The following is an 18804-nucleotide window of genomic DNA, read 5'->3' as shown; positions in this document are numbered from 1 at the left end:
TGTAATGCAAATGCACAGTGGAGAGATGTACACAGGGTGTTGTAAGGCAAAATAGTTCCCAGATTTATGATTATTTGACCATTGTCGGCACTACCTATTAAAACACCTGTAGGTTTACTGGTGCACTTGAATTGGTGGAATTTTCCTTTACCGTGTGTGCGGTCATATGGGTATGTATCGAGTATTTTACATCTTCGAAAGTGCCTCAGCCAACTGGACTTTAGAACCAGATCTATCCATTTTAAAACACTATATATGTCCTCCTTTTGACTACAGATCCAGAGTTGGATGTTTGAAATGAACCGGACACACCCGCACCTGGTGGACATGTTTTCTATTGGATGGTCCTATGAGGGACGGCCACTGTATGTGCTAAAGGTATGTGAGAGGTGTGGAAATGAAGACTCGGTGTCCAGAAAGAAGTCCATCCTGCCTGACTAATGTCCTTTCTTGTCAGTTAGGAAACAGAAAACGGCTTCATAAGAAGGCGATGTGGATAGATTGTGGAGTTCACGCACGCGAATGGATCGGCCCGGCCTTCTGCCAGTGGTTCGTCAGAGAAGTATGTATTTCAGCATATCAGTAACAGTTGTTTCTTAAAGCGATAGTTTGGCCAAACATATATCATTTCTCCCGTCAGCCCAAATGTAATCGATCGGCCAGGACGTGGTTGGTGTCTGACGTTTGCTTCTTTGCTTCTTTGCACTGAAGCCACAAGGCTCATGTAGCTAAAAAGTAATAAAATCTTACTTATAGCCCACCAGTTAGCATCATACAAACTGCAACAGGCTTTCAGGCTTCAAGTTCAGGCTTCAAGATGGCCTGCTCAGCTTTTTTTTTCAGTTTGGCCAAAAGTTCTCCTAACTTACATTTTTGCTACTGTAAAAACACCAAATTTAGTCATTGCTAGTTCCCACCCACAGGCTATTACACATAGGGGTGGAGAACAAGGGATTCAGTGACTAAATTAGGGGAGAAACTGAGTAAATGTTCAAAACATAGAAGCAATTTTTATGAGGCGCCAACCATTCACATTATTTATTTATTTATTTATTAGTAAGCTCAGCTTATTGTTTTGTTTTTTTGTTTGTTTTTACAAAAAATAAATGAATGAAATAAAAATTAGCATTTATTTCATGCAGTTATTGAATAATTTGCCTTATAATTTGTCCACAGAATCGTGGTCAAAGAACGGGCCAAAAGCCACAAACATAGATCAGTCAAGACAGGCAAAAATACAAGAAGGGTAAAGCACAAAGTCGACAACAGGAAAACAGAGCAGGGGTCAAAAACACGAAATAGGCAGTCAGAATATCAACGCTCAGTAAGTTCCAGGGAAACAACTCGTCTAAGTAAAGCCCGGGCTTATATACTCTACATACTGGTCATATGACAACCTTCACAGGTTAACCCTGTTAGAATTCTGGGGATTGTGAGTGCTGATAGGTGCGCAGGCACGAGTCAGAGGTCACGTGAGTTCCCATAGAGTCATGGGCAATGGAGTCCCTGTCGGAGTCCGACTCTGAGTGAGTGTGTTCAGTCACCTGACCTTCCGAGGGATTCTGGGAGATGAAGTCCGTTTCTGCACGGGAGTTTGCTGAATGCGTGACCCAATTAAATTCAGATGGACAAACCAAAATATGCCCTGGAGCATAAGAGGCTAAAGCTCCTTCACATGATATGACTATACATCACCTGAAACCTGAAACATTCTTTTGCGATGGTTTTAGATCAGCCTTTGCCCTAAAACATACATTTTTAAAATCCATTCAGCACAAAGGGTGTTATAAGACTAAATAATTCTTTCTGAATGTACTACTATTTTACCATTGTAAACATGTGATGCTAATGTAGACGTGTGCAGATTCACTGGTCATTTTAGATAGTAAATAAAGGATGTAGACAGTGTGACTCCTGGTTCCTATCAGCACCACTGTAAAGAAAATATAAATAGTCTCTCTACAATATATCATTTCATGGCAGAACTCTCTGAGTGATGTTATTGAAATCTCAGTGATTGAGTGATGCAGCAACTTTGAAAAATTGCTGGAATTCCCCTTTAATAAACCCACATGGTGTAAAGCAAGAGTATCCTGCGTACACATGCAGTGTGCACTATGCTAATTGATCTACATAAGCTTCTATTATTTGTTAGCCACATTAGCCTTGTAGCTCCAGTAGACAACTAAACATGTAAACGTCCGACACCGTTTGGTAATAAGATGCTTTGCTGAACTATAGATTTAATCTGCCTCCTATTGTCTCTGACAGTAAATGTAAGGACATGACAGCTCTTTTCCTGAGGTGAACCCACTGGAGGGCAAAGAGAGTGCAACATTGAAGTAAATCCACTCCACGCCATTAGAGCCGGTCACTTCACATCAGTTTAGACAGCCCTGAAATGCCGGGCTGCTAAAACCGGAGAGCCGTAGCATCTCAGGCTTTATGGAGGAATTTAGCAACAGGGGGTTAGAGGGGCTTTTGTGATGCTAATCTAGAGCCAGTGACTTCTCAAAACATCCTTTTGCGTTCCATCTAAAATGAAATCACCTCAGTTTAACCCTCCTGGGTCCCTCTTGGCCTTTTGTGTAGTTGTTTGTCACTTGTAACTTGAAATGAGCAAAGAGTTTTTTAAATTCTTTATTTTTTCACATAAGATATACAATCGAACATACACAGTAACAGTAGTAGAATGATAAATACTTGTATATCCTACATGTTCCTTATTATTTTATATTTTTCATGTGATCAGCTTATCACATTAGTGTAAGTTTTTGTACCGAAACAGAGAAGATTTAATTTTAGATGGAATGCAGAAGGATGTTTTGAGAAGTCACTGGCACTAGATTAGCATCACAAAACCCCTCTAACCTCCTGTTGCTAAATTTCCTTCTATCATGACATCACAAAAACGATGAAGGTCCCATTTCATGGAAAGCAAATTTCCTGAGTGTGTGTGTGTGTGTGTGTGTGTGTATATATATATATATATATATATTAACCAATGGAGGCCTGGATTTGCAGTCAAACACAAAATTAAAGTGGAAAAATACACGACAGGCTGATTCAACTTTGATGTAATGTCCTTAAAACAAGTCAAAATGAGGGACAGTCTGTGGTGCAACGTGACGTTGGTGGATGGAGCGAGACATGATGTCCCAGATGTGCTCCATCGGATTCAGGTCTGGGGAACGGGCGGGCCAGTCCATAGCTTCAATGCCTTCATCTTGCAGGAACTGCTGACACACTCCAGCCACATGAGGTCTAGCATTGTCCTGCATTAGCAGGAACCCAGGGCCAACCGCACCAGCATATGGTCACACAAGGGGTCTGAGGATCTCATCTCGGTACCTAATGGCAGTCAGGCTACCTCTGGCGAGCACATGGAGGGCTGGGCGGCCCTCCAAAGAAATCCCACCCCACATCATTACTGACCCACTGCCAAACCGGTCATGCTGAAGGATGTTGCAGGCAGCAGATCGCTCTCCACGGCATCTCCAGATTCTGTCACGTCTGTCATGTCTGTCACATGTGCTCAGTGTGAACCTGCTTTCATCTGTGAAGCGCACAGGGCGCCAGTGGTGAATTTGCCAATCCTGGTGTTCTCTGGCAAATGCCAAGCATCCTGCACAGTGTTGGGCTGTGAGCACAACCCCATCTGTGGACGTCGGGCCCTCATACCATCTTCATGGAGTCGGTTTCTAACCGTTTGTGCAGACACATGCACATTTGTGGCCTGCTGGAGGTCATTTTGCAGGGCTCTGGCAGTGCGCCTCCTGTTCCTCCTTGCACAAAGACGGAGGTAGGGTTGTTGCCCTCCTACGGCCTCCTCCGGCCTCCTCCATGTCTCCTGGTGTACTGGCCTGTCTCCTGGTAGCACCTCCAGCCTCTGGACACTACGCTGACAGACACAGCAAACCTCCTTGCCACAGCTCGCATTGATGTGCCATCCTGGATGAGCTGCACTACCTGAGCCACTTGTGTGGGTTGCAGAGTCCGTCTCATGCTACCACGAGTGTGAAAGCACCACCAACATTCAAAGTGACCAAAACATCAGCCAGAAAGCAGAAAGGTACTGAGAAGTGGTCTGTGGTCCCCACCTGCAGAACCACTCCTTTAATGAGTGTGTCTAGATAATTGCCAATAATTTCCACCTGTTGTCTGTTCCATTTGCACAACAGCTGTGAAATTGATTGTCAATCAGTGTTGCTTCCTAAGTGGACAGTTCGATTTCACAGAAGTTTGATTTAGAAGTTATATTGTGTTGTTTAAGTGTTCCCTTTAATTTTTGAGCAGTGTGTATGTGTATATATATATATATATATATATATATATATATATATATATATATATATATATATCGCTGTTGTCGGAAGAAATCCTTGTATCTCCAAATTTGACGTTTTTCAGTTTTGACATAGTTTGAAAATACCTATTACCCTTTACATTGTGTGGAAATTTCATAAAGAATCGACCAAAAGAAAGCATCCAAAATGACTTGGAAAAAAGTCTGGTTCTATTCTCTTACATGAAAAGTAAAGTATGTTTTTTCCTTCTCCTGTAAAATTACCATTATGGAGACACCAGGTTTTCTTCCGACAATAACGAACGATAGATAGATAGATAGATAGATAGATAGATAGATAGATAGATAGATAGATAGATAGAGTTCATTTACATATATGAGTTTCAAAGGCATATTGAAAGGATGAAAGGATCTGGTTTTATTAAGGGAGGTTGGAAAATGGTCAAGTTACAATGAAGTACAACTGTTTTGATACACAACTCGTACAAACATTATAAAGAGACTTTAATAGCATTGTGTTAGAAAAACATTAAGTGTAAGACAAATGTAGAATAAATGGCCCTAAGTGCAGACTTGAATCTTATAGAATGTAGATTGAACATGAATGTCCATCATTATGTAACTGCTTATGTAATTATTAATCAAATGTATAGAAAATTGGTGATGATGAATCTAGACTTTGTCCTAATCGTCCTTATTTGTCCTACCTATGTGATCACACTATCCAGAAAGCCGCTGCCGGGCAGTGGCTGATGTAGAAAGTGCTGTAATGCTTATCGTGAACTAATCTGGAAACTGAGCGAACTGATCTGATATCAGCCATAAAAGAGAATTTATCAATAAAAGATGGGGAAAGAGTTTAGAGCCCAAGTACATCTGATGTAATTCAAGGCGTTTCAGTACCTTCTTTAGGCCACAGTGTGGCAGAGCACAGATGCTCTCCTAACCCTTTAGAAGATGCTCGATTACTGCTCTGCTGCTGCCTCCTGATCCTCATCTCTCTAGAACTACTGTACACCAGACTAGAGCTCTTCAGCTGCAGTAGTGTCAGTAAACTCTCATTCATTCTGAGTGTGAAAGCCAGGGTTTATGATTGTTTATGGCTAGGGTTTATGATTAATTTTATTTAAAGAGAAAATTACACAGATTTTTTCAAATATCTGAATAATTCAGTTGTTGACATGTAAACAACTCGTTCAGGGCGGTTGTATTTGTTTATAGTGGTGGTGATAGGAAGTAGGGATCAATATCTATAATGCATAAATAGACATTTTATTTTTGGTCCAAAAGCACCAGTGAAACTAGGCGTGTCCTCTGGGTTATATGTCATTTTGATTATGGTAAAATAGATAATAAATAAACTTTTCTTTGGGTGCTATTTAGCCTCACAATGCCCTGCATATACCTCTTTGTTGCATTTTACTACTGTAAAACAATATTTTAGGCATCACGGAGCTTTTGAGTAATAACCCTGCGATATGGCTTTTCGCAGCATAATACTCTTCAGACATCTGATTCCTATCACCACCACTGTACACAGTTCTGTCCTCCTAGAGCTGAGCATCAAACCACTCTGAACGACTTTGTTTACATCTTAACCATTTAATTATGCAGAAATCTGTATTCTTACATAATTTGTATCTAACTACAAATGTAGGCTATATTATGAATAATTGAGGGGCAGTACCTCTCCTTCCCCACGTATTAGGCATTTTATAATAAACACAAAACTGGTGTAAAATCAAAGTAGACTGCATGGCTAAATACACCAGTACATGCATTGCTAATTATTGAGCAGAACATGGTGAGTGAGTGCAGGGAAGGCTTAAGGTCTTCTGGAGATGTTTTGCAGAATGGTGAAGAGGGTCAACAAAGGCATGGCACACAAGCTTGATAATGTAAGTCTGAACTGTGTCACTAATCCTGAAATAAACATATGAGGAAACATACTGTCTTACTGGCCACTTTATCAGAAACCCCTCTCTTTTAGCTCCACCCTGCTGGTTTACAGAGACTGTTGCCCATCTGTTGATGCAGTCTGTGTTAACCATCCTCTAGTCCTTCATCCGTGGTCAGTTAATGACCAAAGAGCTGCTTTTGGGTGGATGTTTTGGGTGGTGGTCTCCTCTCAATCTAGCAGTAACACTGACTTCTCTAAAACTCCAGCTGCACCGCTGTGCCTGATACACTCATCCCAGCATCACTGCTGTGCTGAGAATGGACCACCACCCAAATAATATCTGGACTGCATGGGCCGAAACTGACCAATGGTAAACAGGATTTGGGGGCAGCAAAAGATGAGTTCTAATCTGTAATTACATACCAGTATAGTGACCCAATAAGGCATTTCTAATAAAGTGACCCATGTGTGGAAGTACAAGGTAGGTATTTCTATTAAAGTAACCAGACAGTGGAATCACATGGTTGGTGTTTCTAATAATCCACCGAAATAATACCTGGACAACAGAAGTTCTGTGTTCAGATCAAAACATTGTGCAGTAACAGACGAACTACAGTCTTTAATTATATGTCAATATATAGGGACTCTATAAGATGTGTTACCAATAAAGTGGCCAGTAAATGGAAGCACTAGGTAGGTGTTTCTAATAAAGTGGACAGTGAATGGAAGCACAAGGTAGGTTTTTTTCCAGTAAAGTGGCCATTGAGTGGAAGAACAAATTAGGTGTGTTTCCAACAAAGTGGTCAGTGAGTGGAAGTGCAAGATAGGTGTTTCCAATGAAGTTGCCACTGAGTGAAAGAACAAAGTAGGTGTTTCTAAAAAAAGTGGGCAGTGGGTGGAAGGACAAAGACATAACTGACCAATGAAGAATGGAGTAGAGGGGCCAGTGGGTGGAAGGACAAAGACATAACTGACCAATGAAGAATGGAGTAGAGGGGCCAGTGGGTGAATGGACAAAGACATAACTGACCAATAATGAATGGAGTAGAGGGGACTGACAACAGATGAGCTAATGCATGACTGTAGTACACCTGTATGGCAGGTGTTTCTGCTAAAATGGCCACTGAGTGTTGGTGAAGCCAATAAGCTGCTCAGTTCACTGTAGGATTAAATGTCCATGTACAGTTTCATAAATAGCAGTCAATGCATAGTGTGCTGATTAGAAAAAGGTTGTTGCACTTTCCTTCTACAGAGTATTTACTTCCCCAGCAGTGTGTGACCTTGTGCAGCGCTTTTGCTGCATTGTGGCTCATCTCTGGGGAATATGAGTCTTTCTTTTATTGGTTTTTGTGCATGTCACAACTCCTTCGCTTCTTCTGATTGCAGGCCGTGAACTCCTACCTGCGCGATTCCAGTATGAGGCGACTGATGAATCAGCTGAATATCTACATCATGCCTGTCTTCAATGTGGATGGATATCACTACAGCTGGAAAACCGTAACTGTCTCCTTCTCATTCATCAAGGCCCTTTGCTTCCCTTTGTTTGCTCTTCTGTTTGGCTTGATGTGTGTAGTTTTGTGTGTATATTCTACACAGTAAAAAATAGCACTTCTTGATTCAAATGTGCACATCCACATTTCCACATGAATAAAATACAGTACAGTGTACAAGCCAGAGACCCTTCATTTGCTTAATTTCCGCCAAAAAAGAACAAGTTATTCTTTGTTCTGATCTCCAAATTAGATAAGTCAATCGACTTGCATAAGGAAGAGGAAAGTCAAATGGAAACAAGTGAAAAAACGTCATTTTAATTGAACGAGTGTTCAAAAAGTGATGCAGAGAAACTGACTCCTCACAACTGTACAAGACCTGGTAGACCACCAAAACTGTCCTCATCAGATAAGCTTTAAGCTTTCATCTGTGAGAAAGAGGAGAACATCAAGCTCCACTCTTGCTTCAGATCTGAGGCAAGGCTCCCGTGTAATCCTCTGTTAAAAACATGTTTTTTGCCTTTTTCTTGATGCTGAAAAATAAATTGTGCTTAATGGTTGTTTTGACTGGAAACTGGTTAATCGATAGGTTCTGACTTTTGCACAATACTATCCATTTTTTGGCAGCCGTGGGCTGGAGGGCAGTGAACCAGCATTGCGACTGGAAGGTCGCTGGTTCGATCCCCTGAGCCGACAGGTCATGAATGAGGCACCTAACCTCCAACTGCTGCCTGGGCACTGCGGATAGGGCTACCCACTGCTGTGAGCAAGTGTGCTCACTGCACCTAGTGTGTGTCTTCACTAGTGTGTATGTGGTGTTTCACTGTACGGATGGGGTAGACTGCGGAGGTGAAATTTCCTCGTTGTGGGACTAATAAGGGTCACATAATCTATATATGATCTCACTTGGCCTACTACATTATAGCTCCCTATAGATCGTCTTCACATGTTCAAATTGTAAATAAACTGTCTGGTGATTCTCATCACTGTTAAAATTAGAATTTGGAAAAGGGTGAGGTTTAGGTTTAGATGGTGTATTGAAGTTAAGGTTCGGACTAACAGATGTTTAGTTGAATGTAAGTTAAACATAAGTTGAGTATATTATCCAAACAAAATGTTGACAAATATATTACACAACTTGCTCCGCCCACAAATGCATTCTTATGTTGTAGGTTGGAGACAACACTACTTAGCTGGACTATGTTGTTGCAGCTAATTGAAACGAGGCAGGTTAGGAACGATAACACATTAGCCATCATGCTAACGTTAGCCTGCAAAGCTAGAGAGGTGATCAGTTATTTCCAAAAGTAAGACAAAGTTGTGTTGATGTGTTTTGTTCGTATGGAAATTATGTACATAATTGAATCAAGTGCAGTGAATACAATACTATTATAGTGCAACAACACATTTCTTCAACCCCTTAAAATATGGGTGTATTATTCAGTTATTAATCTTCCTATTTATTTTTCAGTACTGTAAATTATTCAGTAACTACCACTCCTAATATTAATCCTAATAATCGTAATATTTTATTTATAGACCTCCTTATATAGACCCAAGGATGCTTTACAATGCAAAGTAATAGAGTACACAAATAAAAACAGCAAGACAAAACAAATTTTAGTGGTCAATTTCTGTTTGTTTGCTACTTTTAACACTTTAAACCACAATAAATAAATATGAAATGTGCCATTAACTTTCACACAGTCTAATTAATGTTTAAGTAAAGCAAATAAACAGTGATTAAAATGTGCATAAGTGTGTTGTCTGAAGAGGATGTGTTACTTATTTTCACGTCGAAAGTGAACGAAACATCATTTATCCAGGCAATGAGAACATCTGCATATGACTGTAAATACATGCATGTGTAATATGCGAAAGGTTTGGGAGGAGTTGTGGTTTGGGCCCACATATGGAACCTCTGCAGTTTACATTATGCTAGAAAAAAGACATTTGTATTCATTTATGACTTGATCATGTAAATATGGAATGTCGTTTTCCCCTTCAGGACCGCTTCTGGCGGAAAACGCGCTCCAAAAATGCCAAGTATCACTGCCGTGGGGTCGACGCCAACCGCAACTGGAAGGTGAAGTGGTGTGGTGAGTTTTGAAATATGAAGCTGCTCCTCTTCCTCAGTCCAAACCTTTGATCTAGCAGAGTGTCTTGACGAGAATAAAGGAACGCTCATCATAGGGTGAGATGAAGTGCATTAGCAGTCAGCGGTGATGAACACAGTGAATACAAAACGTGTAATTGATGAGTGTTTAGAGCAAATATGATCCCTGGTAGTTCAAATATGCTGGCTTATATGTTTGTGTGTGCTGCTTGGTGATGAGTCTCTGGGTGCTGTGGCTGTATAATTAGTATAAGCTGATGATTAAATGTTGTGATGACGATGCCGAACCTTTTGATGTGGTTGCTGAGCCAATGCCATCTACTGAAGTCATCAATAAGGCGACTATAAAGAGTCTTCTCATGGGAACTGGCCACAACACAGCTTAGATACATTCACATGTGTATAATGTAATGATAATGTAGCTGTTGCAAAGCATTCTATGCCTTAAGGAACACTTTAATCTCCACCCAGGGGAAATAAAGACAAAAGTCTGGGGTGCAGGGGTTCTTAAAATTGCATGTATGAAAGAATTTTTGTAGTAAGCACGCAGTTGTAACTGCCACATATGTTCTAGGTATTTATGAGATCCTGCTGTTTTGACTTCATGCCAGTTTCCTCTCTTTCAATGATGCACACCAATGCTAATTGCGCCCCCTTGTGGATAATCGCCAGAATGCTACACATGAACGAGTGTGAGTGACAGAGAGAGCTGTTTAGTGTCTAGTGAGTTGATGAATGAGTGAACATGTTAAGTCTTTTCAATACTAATACAGACATGTGTTAAATTGCTGTTTTCATGTCTGAACTTTTTATTATTATTCCATTGGTTTAGTAATTGGACCCCCCCCCCCTCAATCTCCCAGGAACATTACAGCTCTGTTCTCTTTACTATCTCAACACCTGTTATGTTACATTATCTCTGGTTTTCATCTTGACATTTTTCATGCAATTCTTGGCTAACGTAATTGGTATAGCAGAATGATTTAGCATGCAGCATCTTGTTAGTTTTACATTTATTTAAGTTGCTTTTTTTATAATGAATTTAGTTTTTTTGCATTCTAAGGTTGTATTAGAAAGTAAATAAGCACTGAAAATAATTCTTCAATGAAAATGAGATTGAAAATTACCCTAAACAAAAATATAAACACAGCATTGTTTACTGAAGATTTTACTCAAACCCTGCAAAAAAACCCCGAATGATTTGTCAAACTAACCAGAAGGATAATCGGCTTAGAAGGTGTGTGTGTGTGTGTGTGTGTTTTGTCAAACTGCTGTAAAATGGGAGAAAAGCCAAGAGCATTGCGCTAATGGTTTTGTTCAGCGTAAATTACAGGGCTCTAAGTGCTGGCCCTGTCGTCAGGAGGCTGTGAGTTCCATCCCCAGTGGTGCCACAGCCATCTGTGATTGGGAATACGAGAGAACATTATAGTCTTCTCTCTCTGGGTGGTAGAGGGTCCTTCATTCCCCATCACTCAGCCAAAGTGGCTGTCACATAACAGACATAGCAGTTATTGTTCTCCTCCAAGCATGTTGAACTGATGTGTTAGCAGCAGTTTAAAAAGATAGGGTGGAACTTGTGTGTCTTGGAGAAAACTTGTACAAGCCTTCACACTTCAAGCTTGGTAGTATTTTGCAATAGTGGGAGATGTGAGGGGTTGGAATTGGAGACAACTAAATTAGATAAAACAAAAAAGAATAAAACCAAAAATATTTTCACTAACAGAAAACATACCTGCCAGTGGTACTGAAGGAACAGCTGTTTTGGTGTTGAGTGCATCAGCTCATTTTGGTGAGTTAAGCCAATCGATCTAACATGAGTTAGAGCGTCCATCACTACTAGACAAGGCTTTATTCTGAACAAAGGTTTATTTGGTCAGACCAGACATATACTGTGGCATAAGTCTTGTAATATAGTCTGGAATATGGAGCGCCTTTGGGGACACATTTGGGACTTAGAGACACACATACTGCAAAACACACACTGCAAAACACTCAGACGAGCTTTACACGGCACGTTAATTACTGACTGAGCAGACCGTCCATGCCCATCATTAGCTCTGCCTGCCGCCTGCAACGGCTAATGATAAAGCAGGCAAATCAAACTTGCTCTAAACTCACCCACTGAGGTTGGGACCTGGTTGAAAACAGCTCTGTGAGTAGATCAATTATCTCAGTAAAGCAAACACGATAACACATATGCTGTTGCTGGAGGTTATATCTCCCTGCGCTCATCCCGACTCAGCCTCCAGTTCTAATGAGAGGATAATAACACATAATGAGAATCTATATTTATTCGCTTGTCTGATTTTTTGTAGTGAATATAGGATGTTGTTTATCACCTTCCGCTTGTTCAGTCCTCTATGGACTCACCAGTACACTTTTAAACGTGCAATTCCTGTGCGAGGATGTTCCCTTCATTCTTAGATTTTCAGTAAGAAATGAATTCATGCTTATTGCTGTGGAATTTCATCTTAATAACTTTAATGTCTCAAAATAAGCTGAGAAGAATGTCCAGAATGTCCTGGGGACAGCCTCACAGCAAACACATGCATGATATAACACACACAATACCTAGCATAACATGACACGCAGCAGATCATTCCTTCAGAACGTACTGTACAATGTATGTTCTCACAAGTTAATTGATCTTCTCCATTTTCGTACAGAGAATTCAGGCCAGTAGTCCTCAGTATTTTAAGAAAATAAGTTTCAAATAAGTGATTTTGAGATTTCAAGTCAATGTTTAAAGAAAACAAGTCATACTTTTAAAGTGTGAATATTTCAAGAATATACATCATTATTTCAAGATATTAAATCAATATGTCAAAAAGTGTCATTATTTCAAGATATTATGTCAATATTTCAAGAAAATGTGTCATTATTTTGAGGTGTAATTTCAATATTTCTGGAGAACAAGTCATTATTCCAAGAAGACGAGTAATTATTTTGAGATATGAAGTAAATATTTCAGAACAATTTCATTATTTGGAGATTTCAAGTCCAGTATTTCCAATATTTCAAGAAAATACGTCATCATTTCAAGATATTAAGTCAATATTTCAAGAATATGTCATTATTCTGAGATTTCAACTCAATATTTCAAGAAAACAAGTCATTTTGACATGCCAGTGCTAGAAACATAGGCATTTTTTTTCTCCTGCATATGAGATATTTTAAATTCTATTTTCCACCTCTCACCTTCCTGAAGGACACAGGTATATTAGCAGCCTCAACGAGCTCCTGTGTGAATGCATTGGTTGATTATAACTGATACTGAAATAGAGGCTGCACAAAGCCCAGCAGTGAGTCAGCAAAAGCTGCTGAAAGCAAGGTGCTGTTCGCTTGTGAATGCCAATACACAGGCAAAAAGGAGGGAATAACTGAATGCCTCAGTGACGCGACACTTTCTTTTTCCTCCTTGCAGATGAAGGAGCTTCCTTACACCCATGTGACGACACATATTGTGGCCCTTTCCCCGAGTCTGAGCCTGAAGTGAAGGCTGTGGCCAGGTTCCTACGCAAACACAGAAAGCATGTCAAGGCTTATATATCCATCCACGCCTACGCTCAAATGCTCCTGTACCCCTACTCCTACAAATACGCCACCATCCCCAACTTCGACTGTGTGGTGAGTGGTCTGTTTAGTTTCCCCTTTAACGATCTTTGAACTCTTAGCTTAGTATTCAGTTAATAAATGTAAGAAACTAATATGCTTTTTTTTTTTAATGTTTTATTTCAAAAAACCTACCTGGCTCTTTAAAGTTTTGACTACTTTATTAGAAACAATTACCTTGTACTTCTACTTGGCCACTTCATTAGCACTTTCACGTATTGGCCGTTTTATTAGTACCTTCACTCATTGTTCACTTTATTAGAAACATCTGTCTTGGTCTTTAACTCACTGGCCACTTTATTAGAAACACCATCCTTGTATTTCCACTCACTGGCCACTTTATTAGAACCACCTACCTTGTACCTTCATTTGGCGACTTTATTAGAAACACCTGTCTTGTTCTTTCGCTGACTGGCCACTGCAGCAAAGTGGAGCAACAACAGAAGGGTTTCTGATAAAGTGCCCAATGAGTGTATAATAACTTGTGGAACTCCATAATTAATCAATTAACCAATTAACCAGTAGAATTATCTGTAGGAAACAGCCGCGCAGAACGCTGTGAGTGCCCTTTACTCTGCATATGGAGTGAGGTACAGATATGGACCTGCCTCCACCACGCTGTGTGAGTATTACATGAAAGATTAGCCTCAGACAACATTACTCGCCTCACCTCACATCTCATCTCATAAATGTATGAGTCATTGTCCCAGTGTTAGCCTCTCAGCAGGCCTCTGGGCAAAGCCATCATTATATCAGTCTCAGTGTTTCCTGTGACTCGGCATCAGTTGCATATCAATAATGAAGGTAGTCAGTAGAGGTCTAAACCTCTGACCCATTATTTTGATGACTTTTGTTTCTAAGCAATTCAGTGCATCATTAATTAAAAATTTTACCAGGGTTGGATTTTATTATTTTGGTACAATTCAGAATAGACCTCAAGCCACATACTTAAATGCAAAGTATTGGTATTCCGACTTCAAGACTAAAAAGGCCAAACAATATAAATGCACTTAAATGAGCAATAACAAAGCATTAATAGCCTTTTATATATTCCAAAATACTCTTTATAAACAACAACAACAACAACAATAAATAATAATAACAATAATAATTAATAATTAACTTCTGAAGCCTTCGTTTCACACAACCAGTGTTGGAGAACGCATTAGGGGAATAAAACCTTTCGGTGGGCATTTCGGGGGGCTGATTGGAAATTGACTCCTATGTTTTTAATCAATATAATAATATAATCAAATAAAAGATTTTCTGTGTCACCCTGTTATCAGATTAACTAGGACTCTGTTGTCAATGTGTGAAATGTGTCTCTGTGTTGAGCTACTAGTGAGTAATGAGGGGTGAAAGGGTGAAAATTGAGGGGTGAGAATCCTGGTATGAAAACAATTTACACCTCTTCACCAAGACATAAAGAGATAAAACAGACAGCATGGCTGCTGCTTTCTTCATATCAAACAATCCTGCACAACTGTCCCATTTGAAATAGCATTTAAACACAATAAAATACAGATGTTACTTTTCCACTTACAGAGACAAAACTCAAGATTACTTACAGTTTGTATGTCTCTCACACACACACACACACACACACACACACACACACACACACACGTATATAAACATTGCATTTTATAGCTGCTAATCTATGGAACAGGGTTAAAAATGATCATGAAATTATGCAAACTGCCAGGGAGGTGCCTTATTTTAAAATATGACTGTCCTAAATATACGTAACAATGATGCGCTGTGTGTGTTTACTCTTGCAGACGTAAGCTCGGGGAGCTCTATAGACTGGGCCTACAAGAACGGAATCCCTTATGCTTTCGCCTTTGAGCTGCGAGACACAGGCTATTATGGCTTCCTCCTGCCCGAGGCCCTAATTGGCCCCACCTGCATGGAGACCATGAGGGCAGTGAGAGCCATCGCCTCGGGCTTGCTGAAGAAATGCACCAGCTGAACCCTGAGGACATCTCTCTCTCTCTGTCACTCTCTCTCTCTCTCTCTCTCTCTCTCTCTCTCTCTCACTCTCTCAACTGCTCCATCCCTTCGTCATGCCCCTGGAGCAGCTTTTAAAGCTAACATGTCCCTACAGGCTGTTCCTTAATGTGTCAGTGCTGATATCTCAAAGCGCATGTCATGAGGGCATCCAAAACAGCTGACGGGTGTGGGTGGGTGATACAGACGAAATGTACCATCACAATACTTGGAGATATTTTCACGATACATGAAATATATCATCATTATTGAGTTTCGCAGAAAAGTAAAAATACTCTCAAAAAGGACTAAAATCTATGGGCATAATGAATATTTCAGAAAGAATAGGAGGAATAATCAAGCAATTGGTAAAAGTAAGCCGTTACATTTTAAATTAAGACCATAAATGTGTTTTCTAAGTGTGACACTTCAACCCTATAGAAGCATTTAATTAGCAACGTTCAAATGAAAAGGTAATATGTAAAATGGTAGTGTATTCTAATATTTGAATTTAGAATTACCCACTTTTACATGCCACTTTGGGCTTAAAATGAAAATTCAAATTCAATTTTACTGTTTTAATTTGCCATTTGGTGTACTAGTATTGGCATTTCATTTACACAGAGATTTCAATGCTTTTCAAGAAGCTTTATTGAAATTAAAATACATTTCCAGAACTGCACATTCAGTCCTTATATGATTACACAATTTTGGTGTCAATAAGATAATTCAAATGTAATTTATAATGACCTTATTTGCATTTGCGCTCTCTAATAATAGTTTTGAAATTGCATTGTCAAATGTACGCTAAGCTAGAAAGATGGCAAATTGCATGTAAATAGGAAAACAGCGCCTCTCTTCTTCTCTTCTTTCTGATTACATCTTCTGACTGTGCTCATTCTGCCTTTGACCTAATTGCATTTGGGATAAAATCTTAGCGAATGAAGCAAATGCCATTAATGATGATTAACTACACAAATACTGCTATTAATCAGTATAACTTATGGAATAATGCTCTGCTATCCAGTTATACAGAGAAAATCGTAATATATATCACAATACCAGTAATATATCATCATATCGCCCACCCATGGCTCAAAGTAAAACAGTAATATCGCACTCTTATTCTTATACCTCACTTACCCTCATTTCCATCAGACTGTTGTTCAGAGTGCCTTTGCCTTGTCCTGCACCAAGGGTAAATGCCCTGTGGCCTTATGGAGATGCACTTTTGTGAGTAAACAAAGTGTTTCTGAATGTCCTGCTGTTTCAGAGCACTTGCTGAAACACCTCAGCTGCAGTACGATCCATAAGAAGAGCAAAGACCAAAGAATGTAAACATTGTATACTTTTATATTCTAGTAAGTATATTTTGTATAGAATTATTTAACGGTGGCTTTATACATAATGCAGAGCTACGAAACCAGGCGAAAGCTACACTGAACTGTGTATGATGTGCAATGGACCATTGAAGTACATTCAAACAATGATGGGGAAAGTACAGGAAACACTTCCTCATGGGGTTTCCCCTTTTTTTTAATGATGTCAAGCAACAACACTTTTAGATAATGACATTTTCCATATATTGCATTGACAGTAGCATTTTACTGTACTTCAGACAGGTTTCTAGCTCTTTTACTGTGCTAACCTATTTATAGACGTAAACTGTTATAACTGTTCGTAATACAGCACTGTGCAAAAGTCAGAGACCACACCTCATTCATTTCAGTGTCAGGAAACTCCTGGTCTCCAGTACAGTATTATGGATGATGGTATGTATTTTATGGCCTGTATTTGTTACATGCATATTCAAAAATGTTTTTTTTATGTTTAGCATCTTATACAGAAAATATGGGAGCTATACATAAAGTAATGGAGCTTTTATCTTTATGGGCTTTTTATTATGTTTTTATGGCCTGAAGCTTCAATATTCAAATTTTTACTCTATATTACTATTACTAATACTTTGTACTGAATTTCAGACTGGTTTTTATATTCTAGCCTATTTATAGAGCGGTAATTATTTAATATAATATGCAATATGTGTGCTGGATATAATGATCATTTCTGTACTGTTCCTCTGTTTAGTTTGTAACTGTAGTACAGCAGTTTTGTCTAGAAGTTAAAGATGAATATAAATCACCTGTTCTGGATTGTACAACACACCCGAATGGGGTTTGATCATTCAAACAGCGGACCCTCCGAGATGGTGTATTCTGTAATCTTTTCATAATGAAGGCTCGTCTTTGGGTTTTATTCAGGCAGCCCCATTGTAGGAGCTCAGAAATAAAAGACTAGCGCCGCTCCTTTGAAACCGCAATCTGCTTTTAATAATTCATTTCACAAGAAGACTGTTGAGTCTTTGGGATACAGCTGAGAGTCCTCCAGCAGTCTGTTCTGTCCGTGAGACGAGGAAAATTGGGCGTTCAGCAAAGGGCTCAGAGAAGAAAACAGTCAGGCTACAAATACCAGTAATGATCCTAAAAGTATCTGCTGACAACTTTTTCTCCAAATACTATGGAAAGTGTCCAGATGCCCCTTCTTATGACTGAGTTCCAGGGAGTTTTAACCTTGCTGTTGTCGTGTAAACAGAGTTGTTAAGAGTTAATTTACAGTGGTGGTGAAAGGAACCAGGGGTCACAATGTCTGCAACACAAATACAGCCAATTTATTGACTATCTAAAACCACCAGTGAACCTACATCTCTCTTCTGTGTTTTATATGTAATGATGATGATGGCAAAAAAAGTGATGAAATGCTTGAATAATCTTTATAGAAAAGGCATTGAGCAATAGAATGGGATGTTCTGGAGCAGTTGCACCTGAGCCTAAGGTCACCATGCCAATGCTAAATGTCAGCTGGAGGGGTGTAAAGCCCAGAGAAAGGGTGTTCTCTGGAGTGATGGAGCTCCAGCCAGTACCTTTGGGATGAGCTGGCGTGGAGTTTGTGATGCAGAACTAATCATCTACCAGTACCTGACCTCACTAATGGTTTTGTGGCTGAATGCAGTCATATCCTCACAGCAATGTTCCAACATTTAGCGTAAAACCTTCCCAGAAGAGTAGAGGCTGTTACTGCAGAAAAGGGGGACAAATTCACTGTTAATACCCTTGAGGGATGAGCAGCTGGACATAAAGTAAGGTGCTGTCATGCGTGGCAATGATACCATGATGATCACAATATTTATGCTGTATGGCATCAATAATCATAAGATGTATGATCTTTAATACAACTGTTCAAATCGTGCAAGCTGATTGGTTGTGCCTGTGCTGTTGTATCTGATAACCATATCACCGTTCACTATATCATTCTGCTGTCTACAAGTTGCGAAGTAGCAATAATGGATGGTTTAGACGAAGCTGCTGGAACTACTTTCTATGGCAGAAGAAAC

At 39.6% G+C, this 18804-nt stretch overlaps 1 protein-coding gene across 1 annotated transcript in view; it reads left to right on the top strand.

The window, feature by feature from the left end:
* Nucleotides 1–17727, top strand: part of cpa6 (carboxypeptidase A6) — a 51652-nt gene extending 33925 nt beyond the window's left edge. The window contains exons 5-11 of the mRNA XM_017717842.2: nt 277–378; nt 458–562; nt 7593–7703; nt 9705–9795; nt 13237–13439; nt 13962–14046; nt 15206–17727. Of these exons, the coding sequence (XP_017573331.1) occupies nt 277–378; nt 458–562; nt 7593–7703; nt 9705–9795; nt 13237–13439; nt 13962–14046; nt 15206–15396 (888 nt within the window). The 3' untranslated portion in view covers nt 15397–17727. The remainder of the gene's footprint in view (nt 1–276; nt 379–457; nt 563–7592; nt 7704–9704; nt 9796–13236; nt 13440–13961; nt 14047–15205) is intronic.
* Nucleotides 17728–18804: the final 1077 nt, after the last annotated feature.

Source organism: Pygocentrus nattereri, chromosome 24 (assembly GCF_015220715.1).
Source record: "Pygocentrus nattereri isolate fPygNat1 chromosome 24, fPygNat1.pri, whole genome shotgun sequence".
In the NCBI taxonomy this organism is placed as follows: domain Eukaryota; kingdom Metazoa; phylum Chordata; class Actinopteri; order Characiformes; family Serrasalmidae; genus Pygocentrus; species Pygocentrus nattereri.
Note: the sequence above shows the minus strand (reverse complement) of the source record. Positions and strands in the feature narration are given on the sequence as shown.